Source organism: Oncorhynchus tshawytscha, linkage group LG05 (assembly GCF_018296145.1).
Source record: "Oncorhynchus tshawytscha isolate Ot180627B linkage group LG05, Otsh_v2.0, whole genome shotgun sequence".
In the NCBI taxonomy this organism is placed as follows: Eukaryota; Metazoa; Chordata; class Actinopteri; order Salmoniformes; family Salmonidae; genus Oncorhynchus; species Oncorhynchus tshawytscha.
In genome coordinates, this window is record NC_056433.1 from 36,720,013 (window position 1) to 36,745,555 (window position 25,543).

Genomic DNA, 25,543 nt, shown 5'->3' on the forward strand with positions numbered 1-25,543 from the left:
AATGTTTAGTTAGTATCTCGAAATGTGTATTGTATCAACAACAACAAAAATATATTCGTGGCGGGGATGACTAGCTAAAACAGAGCCACGACCGGAAGTGCCTTTTCCGTAGCAGGTTAAGATCATTTATGCAGCAGGTTAGGGTAATGAATGTAGCCGGTAAAGAGAATGAGGTTTTGGTTAGGGATTATTATATTATGATGTGCTACAAAAGCCACACTTCCGCTAGTAGTCTTCTAGTCACAAACGAAATTGATATTTCTGAAGTCGATTTTCACCCTTTTTTCTCGACCACCTATCGGAAGCTAGAAAATCCTGGTACTTCTCTACCATTGGAGGATACGCTCTACGAACATCAATGAGCCAATCAGAGTCGAGTACGATGAGCGATTGATACAGCGTCGACTAATTGTCCTGAATGCTAAGGAAATGCAGACTAGCACGTGGGTACATTCAGTAGGCGATCTCTCCCAAAAATACTTGATTTCAGTACATTACTATTCTCTTTGGTGATTTAAAACTCATATTCTAGTGGGTGAAAAATCGACTTTACTACTAAGCTAGCTATCAAGCTTTCTAATGGCGGACAATGGCGATAATGACTCCCAGCACAGAGTGAATGAGGGTGACTACGTAGTACTGAAACGAGGAGACATCTACAAAGCTGTGCAGATTCAAAAGAAAAAGTGAGTCCTCACACAACTTTGCACATGCACAATCGCATTATCTGTTGATTTGCGTTCGCTAACAATGCTTCACAGTCAAGTCGAACCTTTTGCCTGTACTAGTGTTACTAGTTTGCAATCTATGTCTGGTGGATTAGCATTGTCCAATTGTCATCATTGCTTGCTAGCTAGGAGTAGGATACTCAGCCATGTAACTTTAACGTAGCATTTTTACATTTATAGAGGAGAATGTCATGTTGCCAGCTTCAAGCTGGATGACATATTGGCAGTACTCCAGTTGTGTAGTCAGTGTAGTGTATCACAGTGGACTCACTGTGTTGTCAATGTGCGTTTGAGATTATCTGACATGTCTTCTTCCCAACCCCAGGAAAACAGTATTTGAAAAGCAGTGGTTCTTCCTGGACAATGCAGTGGGGGAGTTGTATGGTACCACCTTTGAAGTTGTGACTGGTGGGACACTGCAGCCACGAAAACCTAAATGTGTCGAGAGCTCTGCAGGTAGCTACATGCCGACAACGACAATCTCCATTATTCTCTCATTCCAGTAAGGATTCAGTTGTACAGGCACCGAGTTGATGTCTGTGTCTTGTTTTTGTGCGCCTCTTTAGATGCCAAGGAAGCAGGAACGGACAACAGGAACATTCTGGATGATGGGAAATCACAGAAACTCACCAGAGACGATATTGAGACCCTCAAAGAGCAGGGTCTGAAGGGACAGGTACCTCTGGATATATGTGGATTAGTTGTCATTAATGTGGATTAGTTGTCATTAATGTGGATTAGTTGTCACTACCCGGAAGTGGAGATCCTGGACTGACGTGGTTACACGTGGTCTGCGGTTGTGAGGCTGGACTCTAAAACGACATTGGTAGAGAAATTAACATGAAATTATCTGGCAACAGCTCTGGTGGACATTCCGGCAGTCAAGCATGCCAATTGCACGCTCCCTCAACTTTAGACATAAGTGGCATTGTGTTGTAACAAAACTGCACATTTTAGAATGGCCTTTTGTCCCCAGCACAAGGTGCACCCGTGTAATGATCATGCTGTTTATTCAGGTTCATATTATGCCACACCTGTCAGTTAGATGGATTATGGCAAAGGAGACATGCTCACGAACGGGGATGTAAACAAATTTGTGCACAAAATTTGAGAGAAATAAGCATTTTGTGCATATGGACAATTTCTGTGATCTTTTATTTCAGCTCATGAAACATGGGACCAACGCTTTACATGTTGCATTTATGTTTTTGTTCAGTATGCGTTGGAAGTCATGGTGAAAGATTTGTTTATGTTGAGGATGCTCCTCTGACTTCACTTTCTATAGGAAATAGTCCAGCAGCTGATAGAGAACAGTACAACATTCAGGGACAAGACTGAGTTTGCACAGGAGAAATACATCAAGAAAAAAAAGAAAAAGTGAGTCAGTGGAATATATATATATACACGCACACACTCCAGGACCAGGGTTAGTGATGAATGAAATAGGCTTTCTGAGTTCTGAATGTCTTGTGTTCTGTTCCCTCCAGGTATGAGAACAGTGTGATGGTTCTAAGGCCCTCCTGTCGTGTCCTGGCTATGATGTACCATGGCAGAGAACCAGGGAAGATATGGTGAGTGTAGCCACCATGCCAGCTAAGTCATACCGAGGCCTATTTGTAGGTCCTGATGTTTTTTCCTGGCTAGGTCAAGTGGTCAGGAAAACCTCTGGGCCCAAATTCAGTTTTTATTAAGAGAAGTTCCTCTCTGTATTGTATGTGGTTGTTGTAGTAACCAAGACTGTGTCTCTGCCTCCCTCCACCAGCCACCTGCGGTATGACACCCTTGCCCAGATGTTGACTCTGGGGAATATCCATGCAGGCAGTAAGGTGCTGGTGTTTGAGACCTGTGCTGGACTGGTGCTGGGGGCTGTCATGGAGAGGATGGGAGGTAACTGGACTATAGAAATGTCTGGAAGTATCATGGCTAGACCTGGCATGACCTGCATTTAAAATGGCACCCTATTCCCTATATAGTGTAGTAGGTTTGAACAGAGCCTCAAAAGTAGTGCACTATGTAGGGAATAGGGTGCCATATCGGACTCGCACATGATGGCTTAATTCTGTATGGTTTATGAATTGTGTTTGCTCTGTGGCAAGCCGGTCTATTCCCTGTCTATGTTTACCATGCTCTGACTGCCATGTCAGCAGTCAACGTTTTATGTAATACATTTCAATTGGAAGGTCCTGTAACGAATAGACATTTTTTCATTACATTTTGGTCATTTAGCAGATGCTCTTATCCAGAGCAACTTACAGTTAGTGCATTTACCTTTAAAATAGCTAGGTGGGTCTAGAGCTGCTGCGGTGACCATATGCCACACCGGCAGTCATGAGTCATGACTTCACTTAACTAACAGGGAAAACTCTAGAAAGTTAACACTATCAACGTTTCCCTTTCCTGTGGCAATGGTGATCTAATCAATGCAATATTAGCCACTTCCAATGCAACAGAACGAAACAAACAATGCAAGAGATTTTGTTGTAGGCAGAACGCACCAGAGTAGGAGTCTGCACAGACCGTTCCGACAACCAATCAGAGCTGCAGTAGGCCTATATGCAAATAGACCATTGCCATATATGGATCTGCCATTTACTTTGAACTGGACTGTGTTGATAGCTGTGGTCGTGAGTAGGGCTGTGGTGGTCATGAAAGATTGTTAGCCGGTGATTGCCAAGCAAAAAGCTGTCGGTCTCACAGTAATTGACCGTCAATTAACATAAACACATTTATCATCTCCTGGCTTCCACACACAGCCTACAAGCCATTTTAAAAGGTCTAATAAATCCATGTAATATAGCCTACATACACCTTCACAATAAATCCATTATTTATTTAAAATAAAAAAATCATGATATCAAGAAAATGTAGTCTATTTCAGAATAACAGAATAGCATACTCTGAGTTGTCCTTATGTTATGTCTGATGTGTCTATACCGAATAGCTGTGGGCTACAGTAGTTCATTTAGCAGGCAAGATTTGCTTATAATTCCGTGGCCATGTTTTGTAGTATGAAGAATATAATTGAACAAAGCTGAATAAAATATATTTTCTCCAAACAATTTGAGGGAGTGCGCACATGAGGCTATTCTGCGTTGAGCGGTTAACAAAGAAATAAGTACTCCTATATGCTTAGTTTGGAGTTATTAAACTAACTTTTTATTTGTGCTACAAACGTTGGGCTATATGTTTTGGTTTTTAATACATTCTAAGGCTGCATTATGAGACTTTAATGATGATTTGAAAAAAGTTGCTTGAAAGGCATGAGCTCTGCTTTGTTTTTTTGTGCAGGCTGTACACACTTCATCAGTCTCTCATTCACAATTTGACAAGCACTTTATAATTACTCAAATTTCACGGCAGCATCCCCTTTGTGGCCGTAATGCACCCTAAAAAAATCCATGCCTTTTGCGGCCCGGAGTGCTGCGTTGTGCCTTTCTCCGTGAGTCTGCTACGCAATCCGAAGCGTCTCTCACTTTCATGGCTGTCGGTCACGTGATCGGGTCTTTCTCACCATTGTACAAGTGAAGACAGACACATTGGGGACATAACTGCGTGCGTCCTTGTCCAATTCCGAGGTGCATATTGAAGATATTGGAAGAACTCTCCACATTTACTTTTCGTTAGGCCTACTCATCTTGTTGGCTAACGGACAGCAAAAGCACTAGCCTATGTCAATCTACTGTCCACCATAGTATGACGTATTCTGTGCGAGAAATAAATATTCTATACATAGTCTGGGACAGTTGTGGGATGCGATAGATCCCAAATTAATACAACCACTAGCACCAAAACAACTTTTTTTAACGGAATGTGGCTGACGCAACAGATCAGAACGTTTAGCTTAAAATGTTGATAAACTATTAACCTATTTCTTAACATTATAAGTGAAGTAATGAGCACATGGTAGTAGGCCATAAGCACGACTGTTCCATTAGTGGAAAACACCATTATCAAAAGTGACCGCAAATGCGATTATGCATGTAATGCTTTTATTATAAAGGCACATTTTTATGGTGAAAACAATCTTCCCCAAACTTGAAACTCACTTGCAGCTTATGTATCCCAGTTAGACTCTAAACCCCCTGTAAAGCGGATTAATGTGCTTCATTTTAAGAAGTTATTTGGCCACTTTAGTTGTGATACAAACCTTATTAAAACATATAAGCCTATGGGCTAGGCTACATAAGGTGTGCGACTATGATTTGAAGAAGTCAACAAAAAAAGGCATTGTTTCTTATTATTCACAAGTGATAATAATATAATTTTATTGTTTTAAAAAATATATATTTTCCTTAACTGCATTGTTGGTTAATGGCTTGTAAGTAAGCATGTCACTGTAAAGTCTACTACACCTGTTGTATTCGGCGTATGTGACAAATACTATTTGATTTGGTATAATTCACAAGTGATAGGCTAATATTGTCACCCATCAGACTATTCTTGATTTAATCTTGTCTTTTACATACCAAGTAATATGTATGACTTTTGTTTTGATTTAGAATGGACTATTATCATGCACCTGTATCAAAACATAAATGCACTTAAATTGCAAATGGAGGACGCTTTTTCCCGTGGGTTATTTTCATGCCTGCCAGGTAGGCTATACTCATGTTGTAAATATAAGCAGTGTGCTTAATATTAGGAAAGTTGAGAAATGAATATAGTAGGTCTAGCCTATAGAAAGCTGATGGGATGCTCGTCTTTTTATTAGCAGCCATCACTCTGTTTTCTTCCGCAATTGCGTAGCCTATAGAAATGTTGTGCAACATGAGCTCCTGGGCTCTCATTAAGTGTTTGATTAGATTTTCCAAACATTTGCATTGATGTCAGAGCAATTAGTGCTGAGTACCAGGCAGTTAGCAAGTTTGGTAGGCTACTAATGACCAGCAGCATCATCAGAGCTTGGAGAAGCCTAATTACCGTAACTAAACGGTCATTTGGAATTTGACTGTCTTCATGACTCGTGACCGCCGGTAGATGCGCATGTGTTGAGATCAAAGCGAGAGCTGCTTGTAGCCACGTGTGCATATTTTGTTTATATCCTTTGCTAGTTATTGAGTTATTAGCCCAGTTATAGATCATTTGTAGGCAGCGATAGGGGAGTGATTGCTTCCTTCAAGAGCACAAAATGTGTACATTTCTAGACATATTTGAAAAAGCAAGTCAGGTAAAGAGCCTTTTTTTTGTCTTAAAGGGGCAGTGTTGTATTTTGAAAGTAGATTGAATACGCTAAGTGGCCAATACGGAGAGGGTAGCATAATTTGTCTGATTGTCTGTATTAATGGCATGAGAATAATAATGCATTTTATTTTGTGGTGGTTTCTTCCATCAAACAAAAAAAAACATTTTCAGTCACCTCCGTGTCTGAAGTACAAGTGTATAAACAGGTTGTCAAGCCCTGCAAGTTTTTTTGAAAAGACTCATGGACTGTAGGCCTACATTCCATTGTTTTTGATAGTAGGCCACTCTGGTAGGCCTACATCATGATCAAATAGCTGCGATAGCCTACTTGGCCACTGTTAAAACTGTAACTTAAAGCGGGTACAGCCTCTGTGTTCACACAGTGCTGGAAGAATTTTCACAACGTTGAAGTTTGCGCTCAGCAGACCTGAAATTTGCTCAGTGCCCTAAAATGTGCTCTGGACATTTTGGTACCAACTCGCTAATTACCATCAGGTCGCTAATGACCTGGTACTCGGCATTCTATTGTCCCTCTAACATCAATGCTATTGAAAAATCACACCGAACACTTATCATCCAAACAGTATCATGCGTTTAAAACTCACCTCACTGTGATGATCAATTTGAAGAAAGCGTTTTTAACCGGTTGAAACTGAGTCGAAAACATGGTCGTTGTAGAAGCCTCAAAAACAAAACGGACTGCACTTTCTAAGGTGATGATTCATTCCATAACGCCCGTACACATATTAGAACTTATGCACACGCAAAGGACTATATATGAGCCTAAGGCTGAAAATACCTGAATTAAAATGATGGTAAACCTTATTTAAAAAATAAAAAAAGGTTTGAGTTTACTGCATATTACACACAGCAGAAAAACATAAAACAAAATGGATTTCAGATGTCTTTGGTACATAATTTGTCTAGCCTATACTCCGAAATTAAATTAATTATAGTAATTGCCTTTAAGTGTGGACTGTATTACCCACGAGTCTGGGAGGGAAAGTATCGCCCTAGGCGATGCTGTTGGTTCATTGATTGTGCAGGGCGGCTTACAGTTGTCCTACGATGATAGAGAATTTGTATTTGGTTTTGAATGGTCTAGTAATAGTGGATTTTGTATATTTTCATAATTAATAGGCTGACACATTACCTTTTAGCTATTTATAGAATATCTCACCACTGTGCTTTTCCATCTCATCTCCTTCATTCCCTTCTCGCGCATGCAGAGCAGTGGAGGCTGCTGAGGGGAGAACGGCTCATAATAATGTCCAGAACGGAGCAAATGGAATGGCACCAAACACCTGGAAACCATGTGTTTGATGCATTTGATCCCATTCTACTGATTCCACTCCAGCCTTTACCACAAGCCCATTCTCCCCAATTAAGGTGCTACCAAACTCCTGTGGCACAGATGGCCTGTCAACATTTTAATGAAATATGTTTTGTTTTGAAAACATGTTACTATTGATGTTCCCAAACAGATGTAACTTGTTTTCCCAAATTAAGCACTGGGTATCTGCAAATTATATTGGGCGGAATATAATTTGTCGCACAGCGAGAACATGCTCCTCAAACAGTGGTTGATGTGTGGAGTGAAATACAGTGCCGTGAAAAAGTATTTGCCCCCTTTCTGATAATCTCTATTTAAAAAACTGAATGTTATCAGATCTTCAACCTTGCTGCATGACCCAGCTGCGCTTCAGCTCACAGACGGATGGCCTGTCATTGTCCTGTAGAATTCTCTGACACAGAGCAGAATTTATGGTTCTTCCTTTTAAGGCAAGTCGTCCAGGTCCTGAGGCAGCAAAGCATCCTCAAACAATCATACTACCACCACCATGCTTGACCATTGGTTTGAGGTTCTTACTATGAAATGCAGTGTTTGGTTTTCGCCGGGCATAATGGGACCCATGTCATCCAAAAAGTTGACTCAATTATGACAAAAAAGCACCTGGAGGATGATCAAGAATCTTGAAAGAATGTTCTATGGACAGATGAGTCAAAAGTATAACTTGGACGACATGGGTCCGATTTATAGTCTCATCGTGCAGCCCATATCTTTGGATTTCTACGTCATTCTAAGGTTTGTGTCATTCACAACTTAAGTTTCCAAATAACTCTTAAGTCTAGCATATAGGACTTGTTTCAATTGATCACTTTTACGCTCAACATATCCACTTATCCATATCCACGCACTCGATCCGGATTGGGGAAAAATATTGGTTCTATTTTATTCACCTAAGTTTAATTATATTCTTCTTACTATAAAATAATGGCACAGGACTTATAAGCATAGCTTGTCTTCAAAATGCAGAAGCCTACAGTCTATGGCACTGCACTGTGACATCACATACAATAGGCCAATTACATTCTGTTCTTCTGAAATACATTTTCCTCGTCATAACCTTTCTTTAGATCTGCCTAAAATAAATCATGTATTTATTGTGGTATTTTCCAAAGGCGCGCATCAGCGGCTTGTATTCATTGAGGCATGGAGATGCTAAATGTGCGTGTGTTAATTAACGGTAAATTACCGTGAGACAGGCAGTCTTTTGCATGACAATAACCAGCGGACAAAATGTCATGACTGCCACAGCCCATGACTGCCACAGTATTCAGACCCCTTGACTTTTTCCACATTTTCTTACGTTACAGCCTTATTCTAAAATGGATAAATAATATAATCTGCATCATTTACACACTACCCCATAATGACAAAGTGAAAACAGTTTATGTTTTGCAAATGTATAAAAAATAAACATACCTTATTTACATAAGTATTCAGACCCTTTGCTATGATACTCAATTTAGGTGCATCCTGTTTCCATTGATCATCCTTGAAATGTCTACAGCTTGATTGGAGTCCACCTGTGGTAAATTTATTTGATTAGGAAAGGCACACACCTGTCTATATAAGGTCCCACAGTTAACAGTGCATGTCATGGGAAAAAAACAAGCCATGAGGTCAAATGAATTGTCCGTAGAGCTCCGAGACAGGATTGTGTCAAGGCACTGATCTGGGGAAGGGTACCAACAAATGTCTGCAGCATGGAAGGGCTCCAAGAACACAGTGACCTCCATCATTCTTAATTGGAAGAAGTTTGGAACCACCAAGACTTCCTAGAGCTGGCTACCCTATGGTCACTCTGATAGAGCTCCAGAGTTCTTCTATGGAGATGGTTGTCTTTCTGGAAGGTTCTCCCATCTCTGCAGCACTCCACCAATCAGGCTTTTATGGTAGAGTGGCCAGACGGAAGCCACTCAGTAAAAGGCACATGACAGCCCACTTGGAGTTTACAAAAAGCCTAAATACTCTGACCATGAGAAACAAGATTCTCTGGTCTGATGAAACCAAGATTGAACACTTTGGCCTGAATGCCAAGCGTCACGTCTGGAGAAAACCTAGAACCACCCCTACGGTGAAGCATGGTGGTGGCAGCATCATGCTGTGGGGATGTTTTTCAGTGGCAGGGATTGAGAGACTATTGAGGATCAAAGGGGGGGGAATGAACGGAGAAAAGTACAGAGCGATCCTTGATGAAAGCCTGCTCAGGACCTCCGACTGGGGCAAAGGTTCACCTTCCACCAGGACAATGACCTTAAGCACACATCCAAGACAACGCAGGTGTGTCCTTGAGTGGCCCAGCCAGAGCCAGGACTTGAACCCGATCGAACATCTCTGCAGCAACGCTCCCCATCCAACCTGACAGAGCTTGAGAAGATCTGCAGAGAAGAAAGGGAGATACTCCCCAAATGCAGGTGTGCCAAGCTTGGAGCGTCATACCTGTCATGACTCTCCTAGTCGAGTATCCAGCCCTCAGATCAGCTTGGCAAATGGCTGACAGATAGCCAGACCCCATCTCTCCCACAGGAGAGGAGAGGACTGCTGGGCTGGTTTTGACACCTTAACACACTGTCATAAATTAGGGAGGAGGGTAATTTAACTTCTGCTCTCTAGTATTACCAAAGCAATGCCTTTGTCCCCTCAGAAGACTTTTGCTGCAAAAAAACAATAACACCCAAAAAGTGAATCTTAGAACAATATTTCTGTGATAGGGATGTTAGGAATGGTCAGTGTGGATCTAAAGAATAGTCATGTCATATTGTTTATTTTGTGATGTCATTAACTGTATAACGAAAATACTGTAACTTAGGAAGGAAACCCCCTTTGACTGTTAAGTTTCCATCCAATTTGATGTTAATACAATATGAAGAACGATTAAACCTTTTTTTGTTTAGATGGGAGTGTAATTTTAGTTTTCTAACGAGATCATAATTTTAACTAAGCTACGCTCCAAATGAGGTCAGAGGAGTGTGTCAGTGTGGTGGAACTGCCCTTTCTGACCAGAGTGCTTAAAAGAACTCGCTAAGAATGAACATATTCAGACCAGCAGACGGACAGCGTGAGCTCAACGTTACGAATGGTTGAAACTCTGAGACTCAACACGAGGTGAGAAGATAACCTCCACTACGAGACCAGAAACATTCAGTCTGCAGCTGTGCCTGTGAAAGTGGTCCCAGAACTTTGATTAAAGACACAGGGTGGGAAGGAAGAAATCCCAACTCAGACAATCACTGGCGCATCTGAGTAGGTATTCTACTTGAACACTCCACTACCAGAGAAGCTCTACAACTAAAAAGGACATGGTGACCTCAGGTGGACAAGCCGAAGCCTTACACCGATGCATGAACTATAGCTACCCTGTCCACATAGAAGGGTTATTTGGTTCAACAGAGATAGATGACAAAGACATTTACGCGTTAATATATACATTGCATTTCTTATCGCATGGGCGCTGGTTAGGGTATTAAGTATTCTGATTACTGTGAGCGTAGTTTCCAAATATATGTATGATAAGTTTGACTCTTTTTTTGTCTCTCCCTCTTTTTATCTACCCCTCCCTCTCTGTATGTGTAACAAGCCATCACATTGTGTCAGTCCACTAGGGACTTTTGTCTCATGTAAGTGTGTGTGTGTGTGTGTGTGTGTGTGTGTGTATTCTGTTATTATTATTTAGTTAGTTAATAAATTATCTAAATACATTTGTGTTGTACTGAATGATCAGAAAAGGCTGGGGTTCTTGCGGATTCAAGAGGTCTGCGACGTTCAGAATGAGACATATGTATGAGGTAATGATTAATAAATTACTGTTATTGATATATCTTATACCATTTCCCGAAATAAACTCAAGATAACTCGTTAAATAACTTCTCCCGTGGAGAGTAACTTCTTCCTTATGAGTTAATTGCTACATGAATAATTTAATCAGGTAACAATTAAACATAGTTTGAGTCGATAACAGTCATCACATTAATGAAAGTCCAGACATACCCAAGAATACTTGAGTCTGTAGTTGCTGCCAAAGGTCCTTCAACAAAGTACTGAGTAGTGTGAATACATAAGTGTCTGAATACATAAGTAAATGTGCTATTTCAGTATTTTTCATTTAGCAAAAATTCTAAAAACCTGTTTTGCTTTGTCATTATGGGGTATTGTGTGTAGATTGAGGTGGGTGACACGATTTAATCAATTTTAGAATAAGGCTGTAACGTAACAAAATGTTGAAAAAGTCAAGGAGTCTGAATATTTTCCGAATGCACTGTATCATCGTCATAGTAAACATTTTCCCTCAAAATAGCTATCAGCAAAGTCCGCTAATAAGGGGGGCGGGGGTATTAAAGTGCGAGTGTTAGTTTACGAAAGCAATTTTTTTTGTTAGGGTGGGGAGTGGTGCGAGGGGGGACGGGGGGGTGCTGTGGGATTATTTAAGATACTCTTTGAAGAGATAGGGTTTTAGATGTTTTCGAAAGATGGGCAGGGACTCTCCTGTCCTAGCTTCAGAGGGAAGCTGGTTCCACCATTGCTGCACAATGACAGTCCTATCTGACTAAGATCACAACATGGTGTCAAAAGTGCTTCAACCTGATCAAATATAACACAGGAGAGATTATTTCACAGAAAACAATCATGTTCCTTGTAGAGAACGAGATATCGATATATCGGGCTGATGTTGTCATTTTCTTGTGTATCAGCCCTTCTTCTGCGAGTCTATATATCAAAACTGCTGCTATGCCAGCTGCCACTCAACGCATGAGCCACGAGCACTGCACATTACTGAGGAATGTCTAACTGGGAAAATTAGCAGCAGGTATGAATTGACACAGTGGCCAAAATCAAACTCCTGTTGCAAATATTTGTTAAATTAATTCACTAATAAGGCTTGTCAATGTGCCCAGACATGGATGCAATAAGCAAGCTTACCAGCAGATAGCTACAGTGCCTTGCGAAAGTATTCGGCCCCCTTGAACTTTGCAACCTTTTGCCACATTTCAGGCTTCAAACATAAAGATATAAAACTGTATTTTTTTGTGAAGAATCAACAACAAGTGGGACACAATCATGAAGTGGAACGACATTTATTGGATATTTCAAACTTTTTTTAACAAATCAAAACCTGAAAAATTGGGCGTGCAAAATTATTCAGCCCCCCTTAAGTTAATACTTTGTAGCGCCACCTTTTGCTGCGATTACAGCTGTAAGTCGCTTGGTATGTCTCTATCAGTTTTGCACATCGAGAGACTGGAATTTTTTCCCATTCCTCCTTGCAAAACAGCTTGAGCTCAGTGAGGTTGGATGGAGAGCATTTGTGAACAGCAGTTTTCAGTTCTTTCCACAGATTCTCGATTGGATTCAGGTCTGGACTTTGACTTGGCCATTCTAACACCCGGATATGTTTATTTTTGAACCATTCCATTGTAGATTTTGCTTTATGTTTTGGATCATTGTCTTGTTGGAAGACAAATCTCCGTCCCAGTCTCAGGTCTTTTGCAGACTCCATCAGGTTTTCTTCCAGAATGGTCCTGTATTTGGCTCCATCCATCTTCCCATCAATTTTAACCATCTTCCCTGTCCCTGCTGAAGAAAAGCAGCCCAAACCATGATGCTGCCACCACCATGTTTGACAGTGGGGATGATGTGTTCAGGGTGATGAGCTGTGTTGCTTTTACGCCAAACATAACGTTTTGCATTGTTGCCAAAAAGTTCAATTTTGGTTTCATCTGACCAGAGCACCTTCTTCCACATGTTTGGTGTGTCTCCCAGGTGGCTTGTGGCAAACTTTAAACAACACTTTTTATGGATATCTTTAAGAAATGGCTTTCTTCTTGCCACTCTTCCATAAAGGCCAGATTTGTGCAATATACGACTGATTGTTGTCCTATGGACAGAGTCTCCCACCTCAGCTGTAGATCTCTGCAGTTCATCCAGAGTGATCATGGGCCTCTTGGCTGCATCTCTGATCAGTCTTCTCCTTGTATGAGCTGAAAGTTTAGAGGGATGGCCAGGTCTTGGTAGATTTGCAGTGGTCTGATACTCCTTCCATTTCAATATTATCGCTTGCACAGTGCTCCTTGGGATGTTTAAAGCTTGGGAAATCTTTTTGTATCCAAATCCGGCTTTAAACTTCTTCACAACAGTATCTCGGACCTGCCTGGTGTGTTCCTTGTTCTTCGTGATGCTCTCTGCGCTTTGAGACTATCACAGTGCAGGTGCATTTATACGGAGACTTGATTACACACAGGTGGATTGTATTTATCATCATTAGTCATTTAGGTCAACATTGGATCATTCAGAGATCCTCACTGAACTTCTGGAGAGAGTTTGCTGCACTTAAAGTAAAGGGGCTGAATAATTTTGCACGCCCAATTTTTCAGTTTTTGATTTGTTAAAAAGTTTGAAATATCCAATAAATGTTGTTCCACTTCATGATTGTGTCCCACTTGTTGTTGATTCTTCACAAAAAAATACATTTTGATATCTTTATGTTTGAAGCCTGAAATGTGGCAAAAGGTCGCAAAGTTCAAGGGGGCCGAATACTTTCGCAAGGCACTGTATGTGACCTTTTAGGAAAGATTACTCCTCTGTGGTGTTGGCTAGCTAGCTATATTAGCTGGTTAGATAAACATGATGTTAAGATATCAGATAGTTAGCTACATTGGCTAATAGCTCGTTAGCTGGTTACCATTTTGAATGTGCACCAAGTGAAATGAGCGATGGAGGGAGATGTGATAGGAAGCCGGAGTTAAGGTGTCTGGTGTTTTCTTTCAGCTGTTCGGGCACAAAAAAAATGTCTGTAGCAAGCTGAAGTCTACGCACCCTTTGTCTGTGAATGGTTAACAGTAGGGATTCTGCAATAAAGTCTTCGATGTCATTCAATGAGAGACGAGTCATTTTCATGCACATTTTTTCATTGAGAAATACTGCACTGTAAAATTGCGTGACTAAAATGAATAACCGATTTCTGGAGTTAATTTAGATTAATTGTGACTATTTTGAGGAAGTGTATACTGGCTACGGCGTCTCAAAATAGACATACAGAACTATTGGCGCTTTTTCCTCAATTTTCAAGCGGAAGTCTTTAAAGGGAGTATGCAATGACATTCGTTTGGTTTGGCTACCCCGACTTGTACTAGGCGCCAGCCGAACTGAAGCATGCTGACACCTTTACAGCCTCTCTCTATTCAGGCGTAGCAGTAGGATCAAGTCTCAACCCGCTTATTTCTTGACGGATAGATAAACTACCCAAGTGGACCAAAGCGCAGCGTGATCTGGGTTCCACATCTTTTTATTACTATGTGAAACTCACAGCAAAACAAAACAAAAAATCTCAAAAGAAACGTGAAGCTAACAATAGTGCTAACAGGCAACTATCCATAGTCAAGATCCCACAAAACACAAAGGAGAAATGGCTGCCTAAATATGATCCCCAATCAGAGACAACAATAAACAGCTGCCTCTGATTGGGAACCATACCAGGCCAACATAGAAATATAAATCACCTAGATCACCCACCCTAGTCACACCCCGACCTAAGCTCTCTATGGTCAGGGCGTGACAATATGATGTCCTTCCATACAGGCGTGATATGCTGGAGTGATGCTTATATGCAAATGTTGTTGATCCATAGGCTAATATGGAAGGCAAACTGATTGTTTGTCATCGGTAGCACCATAGACTCCACTGATAAACCAAAACAAGCTCAATAACTCAATGTATGCACACACTACTATTGAATATGCATTCACCTGTATTGTGGATAGGCCTAGGCTACATCTTGATATACCCAGTTTAGGGTTACCATTGAAATAAAATTATTAACATTATTGTTATGTAGTTAGATTGGTAAAAACACAGATGTATTGTTTTGATTTTAAAATGTATGCAAGGAGCATCAACTCTATTCAGCTGCAAGCTGATTTTGTCTTGAGAGGATGGTCGGGGACCGGAACATAATTATAAATCATTTGTCAACTGCAAATTGACCACAAGAAGCCCGAACAGATACGTTTGGCTAAAACATAATCATTTCAAACCTTGCTCACATTTGGATGCGATCATGTGTCTCTATGTTATGTGTGGGAATACTTCTTTAAGATTTATTCAATTAAAATCACTTGGAACTGATTTACTGGAGTTTTTACAGCCTTAATAAATAATAATACAAAAATAATAATGTTGTTTTTGCTCAGAACCCAAATAAAACCATCCGCGGGCTGCTATGGATACTCACACCGCCATGAACAGAAGCGTGTTCAGAGTGAGCTGAGTGCAGGGAGCAAGTGACGGACAGAAAGGAGCAGCTAATGATTTCAGGCTTTCAGGCAGGGCCTTAAATTTGACAGATACAATCGAGGTAGGGTGGGGCCTGAACGTCGCGGGCATGGGTAGGAAAGGTCGTGCTCTATGGATGTTGCATGAAGCTGCAGAAGCGGGTCACTGCTTTGACGTTAGCAGAGAACGACAGGATGTTGTCCAGGGTCACACCAAGGTTCTTTGCCCTGGGAGGGTGACACTTCCATCTTCATATTCTGTCTCTCTCCTCTCTCTCTCATCCAGGCTACGGGTCAGTGGTGCAGATGTACCCAGGAGGAGGTCCTGTGAGGGCGGGGATGGAGAGCTTTGGGTTCCCCTCCCACTTCCACGACACGCTCCATGAGTTCCCCATCTGTCACGTCAACGCACTGCTGGCGGGGGCACTGGACACAGAGGCCAAAGACAAAGACGCAGGTGTGCGTTTGTGTTTATACTAGGAATGTAATCATTTAATAGACCAACAAATGCTATACTATCTTATCTATTGAATTGATCAAGTTTTTTTTTTTTTTTTTTGTCACAACTGCAGATTCCGGACAGGCCAATGGGGACAAGTCCAACCTGACCCAGACTGACTCAGAGAAGGCAGAAAGCAAGGAGTGCAGCCCAGACACAGAGGACCAATGCATGGAGACTAGTACCAGTACAGACCCTGCCGCGGACAAGGAGAGAGAGGAGAGGGAGAAACTTAGAGAGATCAGAGTATGACAGCGCATAGTAAAGCAGCAAATGGTGTCTGTTGTTTGTCACACCTGTTCATGCTTGCGTGTTCCAAAGATTTGTTCAACTTAGTCCGATCAATGGCGTGCAAATTGAACAGCAACTGTGTGTTGTGTTTTAGGGCCAGGAGAAGAAGGTGAAGATGGAGGAGAAGAGGAAGAAACTAGCTGCTGCTGCCGCCGTGCTGGAAGGGAGGAACGCTGACGGGTCAGCCCTGTTCTCTCATCTCTCTCACCCCCTTCCACCATCTTTCTGTTTTAATAACACTTGGCGACAGTGAACTCTAGACTTGTTTATGAAACCATTAATAAGAGGTAATAAACATGTATGAGCACTAATAACCAGTATAACAGCTCTGTGGCACTAAGATTACACCCCCTTGACACGTGAGTTAATTAATCCGTGTAAATAATCACAGTGACAGTTTCTGCTCTGCCGGGATGGTGGTGTTTTCTTGCACTGTCTAAAAATCAGTGAAACACGGCCATGCTGACATCTTCGTGTCCGCGCAAGACGAGCAAAAAAGGGGATCGCTCAGCGGTTACCTTGCTCAGAAGGGAGAGAGGTGTGACGCGTCTAGTTAAAGACGATTGATGTCTGGGCTTTCAGCACACGTCATCTCATCCTGTGTTTATTCATTTGGTTTTTGTCGGTGAGGCGAGGGCTTTCGTCTGTCAAGTTTTGCCAGCTCAGTTTTCACCGGGAGGGAGGATAGAAAGAAGAAAACATGTTAATGTTGTTCGAACAGGGCCCCACACTGGTAGTAAAATATGTGTTTAATACCTCTGTTCTCCTCCTCAGGTTGGTGATTGCCAGTCGGTTCCACCCCTGTCCAGTTCTTCTGGGCCTTATCAAGTTCCTCGCCCCCTCCAGACCCTTTGTAGTGTACTCTCAATACAAAGAGGTGTGATTTGGAGTGTTCTCCAGTATGCTTCCTAGTAGTACTGATGACGATACCAGTATTGCAATATTTTTCCCATGGCAAAAATGAAAACACGAAGCAGACCAAACTCTTTGCTCCTATAAAAAACCTGCTTTGTGTTTTGTTTTCTTGTCACGATATTAAAGAGTATTGCGATACGTGTATCGAACCGGGCATACTTTCTAGTGTGTGTCGTGTTCTTAATAATGTAGCGTATTTAATCATCATCTTACTTTACAACCAAAACTTTGTGTACTACAGACCCTTCATAGTTTGTTGCCAGTAGACCCTAGTGTACTGCCATTATACATTTATTGACTTTCTGCAGTGGGAAATCTCCTATCAAAACCACTGATAAAACAGTGTGTAATCTAGTCTGGAGTTCGGAAATATCACCCCTGTCATGTTCACTCTGTTATGGCCTTCGTTGCTACTCTGTTATTAAATCTCTCTCTCCCACAGCCTCTGATAGAGTGCTATACAAAGCTCAGGGAACAAGGCGGAGCAGTCAGCCTGCGACTCACCGATTCCTGGATCAGACATTACCAGGTATAATCATTTTCAAACTGAACTGTACCTCTGTGGAAGCATCCATGTTTGTAGTACCAGCACTAACTTTTACCTCTGACCTCACTTCCTGTGTTTGTGTGTGTAGGTGTTGCCTAACAGGACGCACCCTGTGCTGCTGATGAGTGGGGGCGGGGGCTACCTCCTCTCAGGGACGACCGTTTCTACGGATACGCCGAAGATGGGCCCAACGAGAGGAGAGGAGCCAGCCGCAAAGCGACTGAAACTCACAGAGACCACAGAGGGATAACACTTAAAACGTATTGCGGTCACCCATTTGTTGTGAAATTTATATCATTGATGACATCATTTAACTGTACTTGTGGGATAGGACTGAATTCTCTCACGCATCTTAAGATCAGTTATATAATAATTTGGCTGCTATTGAGCCCTGGAGCTGCTCTCCAAAGCTCTTATCTCCCATATGCAGCATTTCGTTATCATTACATATTTTTTGAAGAATGCGCCGTGGTGCAATAAAGAAGCCATTTGTTTTCGCAGACTCATCCCGTAACACATCTGTGTGTATGAATTTCAATAAAATGCAGTGCTCTAAAGATACTATTACTGTTGATAAGCCCTGCGTTCATGAGGTATTAAAGTTCTTTGTATAATTGTTTCGAAGAAGGAAAAATACTGAGATGTTAGGCTTGGTCCCGGGATAATATATTTTATTAAATGCAGACTGAAGGAACAAACCAACCATTCAAAAGTTTGAAGAAAACGGCAATGCACACTTTAAATATATATAGAGAAATCTGTGACAAATAAGCAAAGCATCTGTTTTATCTTTGATATTATCTAATAGAAACTAAACGGTCTCCATGCTGATTCTTTTGTACCTGAATTTTTTTATTTAACCTCAAATCAAATTTTATTTGAGGTTAAACATAGGTTATTATGAGCGTTTATTATTTACGTTGATGTTATCACAGCAGAATTTGTGGCAAGTCTCTTAGATTTGTTTTTTTGTTCTTCCACCTCTTCATCTCTTTAATGTTTTCTTAAACAAGGTTAGCACACTGAGCTCGTAGTTTAGCATCCCTGTCGGCCTGTCCACTATCTATTTGCTCCTGTTTTCATGCATCTTCTCAGCAATTTTCTGTAGCTCCATGTCCATAGCTGCTAGGTTTTGCAGCTCCTTCTCCTGAAAACACACACACACCGTGTTATTATTGCTTAATTTACATCGCTTCATTTAGGCTACTATCCTAGGTAGAAAGAACACTGATAAAATTGTGAAACCTCTAAAACGACATTTATTGTGTGCATTGATCCCTTCTGGAACAGGGCAAGCCCTTCAATAAAAATAAACATTTTAAAAGGCCATATTTCACACCATGTAACCCTAGCTCCTGAAATCGGACTCCTCTTAATTAGCCACTACTTTCCCTGGATCTTAATACGGTCAATGGTGTAGATATTCCCACTGCAGTGTAGAGGACGCTAATGCAGTGTATTCTGAAAACTGTCAGAATGAAAAAGAATGGCCAACAGTCATCCATTCTCTCCCCTCCCCCATTGTATTCCATCGCTCCATCGCAGGCGGTAAAATGGCCCGGGCCGCACCACTATCAGCTCTAATAGGGGTGGTTTGGTACGATGGGTCGTGAGGGCGCCCTTAGGAGAGGGGGTGTACTGTAATTACGGAGGTTTTGGTGCAATCGCTGCTGCAGCAATAAAAACCGCGGGAGATAGAGGAAAAAGAGATGCGCTTTTCTCTGCAGCTAGAAGCACAGTCTCAAAGCCTGTGATTTAATTGCTTGCAGATGGCTTCCACAGTGCAGAGGACACCATTTCTTTCAGGGACACACATCTCTTATTTAGCCTACTTCTGATTCTTTTGAAGCCTATGGGTGCCAAACAACAAGGAGTTGCAGAGGAATATATTAATAACATTAAGCTGCTTAGTGAGCCACAACCACTATGTAGGAGGACATGCTCTGAGTCAAAGGGGGGCTTTCTCTTCATGTGTTTGTACCTACACTCATTCACACACAGGCTTTTCCCTTCTAGAATATCAAGGCTCATTTTGAGATGTGAAGCCTCAACCTGAGCCAGGTCTCCTAGAGATAAGCATATGGTTTCTGTTATCCAGCAGAGAGGGCAGTCTCTTCTCACAGCAGACTACAGAGGGCAACATCCAATATTGGGCATTCATAATTTTCATGGCTTGCCATGTGTTTTCTCACTTCAATAAAAACTGGATTTTGGTGTCTGTGTATAACAGCATAAAACATCCAAAACCTGATCATTCATTTCAGTTATCTTTCAAGCGATCTTATCTAAGAAGTTCAATATGATGCTTATGATAAAGCCTAGTAATTCCCCATAAAGATGAATGTTCTATGTCATGTTACGTAAAGGTATTGTGTGACGATGTTACCTCCTCTGGGGTTAGAGGTATGCTCTTCTGCCTCTCTTCCGCTGGCTCTGATTGGCTGGCCAGTTGGTGCCTCTTCAGCAGCTTTGCCAGTTCCTCCATCTTAGCCAATCAAATCACATCAAATCAAACTTTATTGCAGTAAAACATCTCTGTACGATAAACAAGCAAAATAGAAACAGTGGAAGGAAATACAAGAAACGAGTGTCTAGAAACACTAATGTCTAGAAACACTAATTGAAAGTAAAGATAACAAATAAGAATTTGTTCTTAACTGACTTGCCTGGTTAAATAAAGGTAAAATTTAAAAAATAAATAAATAAATAAATCAACACAATCATACAAACTAAAAAAGGATTCAAATCTTTGACCGTAGGCCAGTCTAACAAGATATCTATGTTATCATAGGTGGTACATAGAAACCTTATGTGATGGTGTGAGTGGCTCTATGCCTCTCTTCCACCAGGCGGGGTGGTAGTATCCTCTGTACGCCCAGGGAGAACGTTTCTCATATATCTCCCCCAGGAGACGACTCTCCACCTCACTCCTCTTCTCCGCCAGGTACCTGTCACACAAACACCAGCAGAACATACACTCAGGGTCCTTTCCCAGACACAGATTAAGCCTAGTTCTGGACTAAAAAGCATGTCTTTGGCTGTGTCTAATATGACTAGAGCCACATAGACATAGTGGCATTTGAGACATAAGCTACATTTCCATCCAATTGAAGACAGGTTTTCATGTGAGTATTCTAAAATCTGCATAAAAACAATATGCTCACTTTCCCACCAGAGATGTCCATCAAATTGACTTGCTGCAGATACAAGGCTGTGGGTGATGATATAGTTCACATCAAAAATATTTTTGCAGGTAAATTACCATTGATTGCATTTTCAACTCCATTGATGGTTTTCTCACAAAAAAAATGTTTGCATTATATAGCAAGTGTGCCAACTCTGTTAGTTGCAAATGCGCTCTAGCCCATGGTTTCCTAAACTGGGTTTCACCACCCTGTAAAGTTATTTCTTCTGCATGCTTTCCGGACAAGTGGCGTCAATTTGACTTTGAAATGATGATTGTATCAACATTTGAGCATGAATGAATGCGTTCCCATCTACATTTCTCGCATAATACATTTTGTAGTTGCACATGCTGTCTTTTTGTAACATTTTTATGGGTGAAGATTTCTACCAGGCCGCCCGCAGACCGGCAACATTTAGTTTTTGTTTTAAAAAATACTGTAAAATCATCAGGAATTCAGCAAAAAAAAAAATTGTTCCCAACTTTTCCCTCCAATTAAAAAAAAGCACATGCGATCGTGTCTCAATGTCATCAAGGTATGATATTATTGTTATTTTCAAATACAATCCATTTTTTGGGGTTAGTTGTGGTCAACTTACAGCAGGGACTATCAACTGTATTCAGCGGATGGTTGGGTGGCTGGAACATAATTACAAATCATTTGTACACTGCAAATAAATTGATCACAAGAAACCCCAGATATAATGTTTGGCTAAAACTTAATCATTTCAAACCTTGCTTACATTTGTATACAATCGCGTGTCTCTCGATTATAAGTGGGAATACTTGGTAACAGATTTCCTAAATTAAAATCACATGGAGCTGATTTCCTGGTGTTTTTACAGTCTTTTATGTCCAACAATGAATTGTTATTATAATTTTTCTTTCTTTTCTTTTTTTTTTGCTCGGAAAACATGGTGGGCTAAATGGCTCACAAGCCGCCGTTTGGGGAACCCTGATTTAATTATTATAATTATGTACCTGTGCCCCCCCCAAGTCTAGTTGACTACCCCTCATACACTCCTGAAAAACAGTTTCTGTAAGAGAAAAATATGAATAGACAGATAAATACATCAGAGCCTCTTGCCTCTCTCTCTCCTCCTCGGCATCTCCGTACCTCTTCTCCTCCTGTTCGTCAGAATCACTCCTTCGTTCCTCTTCTTCCTCCCCTGAGGAATCCCCACTGCGTTGGTGACGCTTGTTGTGATGGTACCTGTTTGTTGGTTTCCAGATTCTCTTCTCTCTATCCTCCTCTTCTTCGGACTCATCTGATCTCTTTTCCTCTGATTCCTCCTCTGATGAGTCAGCACCTCGTTTGTGGTGTTTCTTGTGGTGATATCTGTGTGGGGGTTTCCACATTCTTTTCTCTCTTTCCTCTTCCTCCTCTCTCTTTTCCTTCTCATCTTTCAGATCCCAGGACTCCTGACTGCACTTTTCACTTTTGTCATCTCGTTTGTGTAATTTCTTTGGGGTGTACCGATAGGTAGGCCTATATCTCTTCTCCTTCTCTTCGCCCAGGCTCCAGGACTCTTGGCTGCGTTCCTCTTCTGGCTCTTCTCTCTCCTCCTCTAAACCGTCTTCGTCTCGTTTGTGGTGTGTCTTTGGGGTGTATCGATAGGTAGGCCTATATCTCTTCTCCTTCTCATCACCCAGGCTCCAGGATTCCTGACTACGTTCTTCGTCTGGCTCTTCTCTCTTTTCCTCAGACACCTCTTTATGATGATACCTGTGCGTTGGTTTCCAAATCCTCTTCTCTTTCTCATCGTTGAGGTCCCATGACTCCTGGCTGCGCTCTTCGTCCTCCGGTGTCTCTCTCTTCTCCTCCACAGACTTCAGGCGGGCCTCGATGTCCTTCACATCAGCCCCTGGAACCTCAAGCTCAGGTTCATGACCTTTGACCTCCTCTTTATGGGTCAGCACCTCCTCATCACTTTTCTTCTCCAGAAGAGCAGCATGTTGGGCACCTGTAGAGGAGGTGGAGGGAGAAGGGACATTCAAAGGGCATTCAATATCCACACTATCTACTACTCTGTCATTGTCTCATGTTGTCCAATTCAAGCCCCGCTCCGCAAGTTCCCCGTCAATCAAAACATAGTCCCTTCGAGAGCTTAGCTATTGACATAGCCTTGTTCTGTTCAATGTTCTCTACCTCTAAATACACCAATTCATGTTGTTAAGTTCAAAATCATACCATATAAAAATTGCTGACATTATTCAAACCAATAAGGGTTCGGAATCATCTTTTTTTACAGATTGAACCTTATAGTCCCAAACTCTCGCTTTGATTAGTTCATTTTGGTGACCATTGCAAAATGGCACTCAACAGTGTATGGAGAAAGCTCAGCATCTGTCTCCCATAGTGTCATATTTATATTCAGCTAAGTATAATTTCCCTAAATACAGAAGCCAATCTAGGTTGCTCTATTCATATCTCCTCAGCTGGTTGCCAGGTTGCAGCTCTATATTTCTGGTCTCTGTGGTAGCAGAAGCCCCACCGAGTCCCTATGACCTACAGTAAGAACTCTGTATAACATTACTGTCTGCATCAGCAACAAACGGTGCCACCCTCCAGAAGGAACAGTTCTTTCACCATCTCTGCCTCCAAGTCAATAGTCTAAAGGATTGCTTCCTCTGCTCCTCTCCTTCCCTTCATTTCCCTGATGGGAAAAAGATTGCAGTCAGAGTACAGTATAACTGCAGTTCATTTCTGCAGTTACTGCGTACAAAATGCCACAGTCGATTGCAGTTACTGCACATTGTTTACTGCAGTTTTAAAACTGCAACAAACCAAATTGGAAGGGATTTCCATTGACATTGCAGAGCGAGACAGACGAAAGGGATTTCTTGGTAGCGTCACGCATCAGGGTAGACAAACAAGGTTCCTTAACCCCAGTCTTGTAAACAAGCACTGACAATTGCTTTCACAACTGGGGAAGCCACACTGTACACTAATGAAACGTGCCTTAGATTCGTCTCTACAATAAAAGAGCAATTTCCTCCTACAGTGCTGGTTAAGATTTTTTTTTCTCCCATTAGGATGCCATGTTTTTCTATGTACTGCTTTTGAAATACAACAACTGATGATGTAAAGACTACTTGCCTGCTTTGAGAATGTCTTTGCATTCCTGATCCAGAGGGTGAGAGTCAGGTTTGGTCAGTGCCTTGGACATGACCTCAACCAAGCACCGTGTTACCTTAAACACAGTAACAAGCAACCTGTCACGATTCTCTCATTAAAGCATAGATTGTCATTTCCGTTGTATAAAAATATAATGTTATCCAGAGACTAAAAACATGTTTCGTACCACATCTTCTCTCTGTCGTTCTTTTCCAACAGGAAGTAATAGATTTTCTGTAGATTCGTAAGAAGATCGGTCAGAATGTGGTTCTGTGTTGAAAACAACTTACTTCTCCTAAACAATCGGGTAAGAGGCTCCATTTTGTTTTGCAAAATGAACGTGTGATATACACTGAGTATACAAAACATTAAGAACACCTGCTCTTTTCATGACAGTCTGACCAGGTGAATCCAGGTGAAAGCTACGATCACTTACTGATGTCACTTCATTGTAGATGAAGGGGAGGAGACAGGTTAGAGAAGGATTTTTAAGCTTTGAGACAATTGAGACGATTTAAGTGCGAACAGAGTATGGTAGTAGGCACCAAACGCACTGGTTTGTGTCAAGAACTGCAACGCTGCTGGGTTTTTCACATTCAACAGTTTCCCGTGTGACTCAAAAATGTTCCACCACCCAAAGGACATCCAGCCAACTTGACACAACTGTGGGAAGCATTAGAGTCAACATGGGCCAGCATCCCTGTGGAACACTTTCGACACCTTTTAGAGTCCACGCTCCTATGAATGTAGACTTTTCTGAGTGCAAAAAGAAGGGGGGGGGTGAAGGTGTTCCTAATGTTTGGTATACTTAGTGTAGATGAGAAATTATAACAACTTCACTCAAGATAAACAGTCAAGTAGAGAAAATCTGCCATACAAGACAAAAAAAAAAGGCATGCAACACACGCTCACGCAGAGGCACTCTCCATGGTGCTGGAACACAGCTACTATACTACATGCACCATTGAAAACAAACCAAATTCACCCATAGCTTACCTGCGAAGAAAGACGCAACCAAAGCAAAAACAAGCACAAGTTTCATCATGGAAGGATTAGATTATCTCCCTGTAGAAATTACATTAAAAAAAGAGCTGATAACTTGAAGCAAAAACTCTAAAGACAGCACTGCCAAGACAGCACTGCCAAGCCAGCTCCCCCAGCTCCCGTTCTCCCTCTGTGCGTATTGGAACGGTTGTGTGGGTTCTTCTGCGGTATGCTTCTTGTCTGAGAAGTAGGGGGAGGCACACCATATATCAGGTCTGAACTGGAAGAGGCGTAGGAGGGATGTAGATGACACCTGCGTCATTATTTGATCAGATCCTAATCAGGATGTGTTCTGTGTCCATCCAAATGAATATCACATGAGACAATAGCCTACAGCAAGATGTCAAGTCTTTTGTACACATTTGTTTGGGGAACGCAACAACCGGCACCAGAGTTCCAAGCTGTGTCAGTGTGTTTACATCAG

The 25,543-nt window shown here is 41.6% G+C and overlaps 2 protein-coding genes across 3 annotated transcripts; one reads left to right on the forward strand and one right to left on the reverse strand.

Annotated features, from left to right (window-relative positions):
* Window positions 1–398: 398 nt before the first annotated feature.
* Window positions 399–18,337, forward strand: trmt6 (tRNA methyltransferase 6 non-catalytic subunit). The gene is made up of 12 exons (XM_024420841.2): window positions 399–686; window positions 1,054–1,184; window positions 1,295–1,404; window positions 2,014–2,105; window positions 2,216–2,299; window positions 2,491–2,615; window positions 15,808–15,978; window positions 16,094–16,266; window positions 16,406–16,491; window positions 17,086–17,188; window positions 17,669–17,755; window positions 17,862–18,337. Exons 1-12 carry the CDS (start codon window positions 580–582, stop codon window positions 18,021–18,023), a joined length of 1,431 nt encoding a protein of 476 aa, XP_024276609.1. The 5' UTR covers window positions 399–579; the 3' UTR covers window positions 18,024–18,337.
* An 85-nt stretch (window positions 18,338–18,422) lies between these two features.
* On the reverse strand, window positions 18,423–25,328 carry LOC112250574 (cilia- and flagella-associated protein 251). Of its 2 annotated transcripts, none has more exons than XM_024420842.2 (7): window positions 25,072–25,328; window positions 24,263–24,309; window positions 24,058–24,151; window positions 22,045–22,921; window positions 20,580–20,721; window positions 20,160–20,258; window positions 18,423–18,920 (listed from the first exon to the last, which is right to left on the reverse strand). In XM_024420842.2, exons 1-7 carry the CDS (start codon window positions 25,118–25,120, stop codon window positions 18,837–18,839), a joined length of 1,392 nt encoding a protein of 463 aa, XP_024276610.1. In that variant the 5' UTR covers window positions 25,121–25,328; the 3' UTR covers window positions 18,423–18,836. The 2 variants fall into 2 exon arrangements, with proteins under 2 accessions (XP_024276610.1, XP_024276611.1); XM_024420843.2 differs by having other exon boundaries at window positions 22,075–22,921; window positions 25,072–25,327.
* Between the last annotated feature and the right edge of the window lie 215 nt (window positions 25,329–25,543).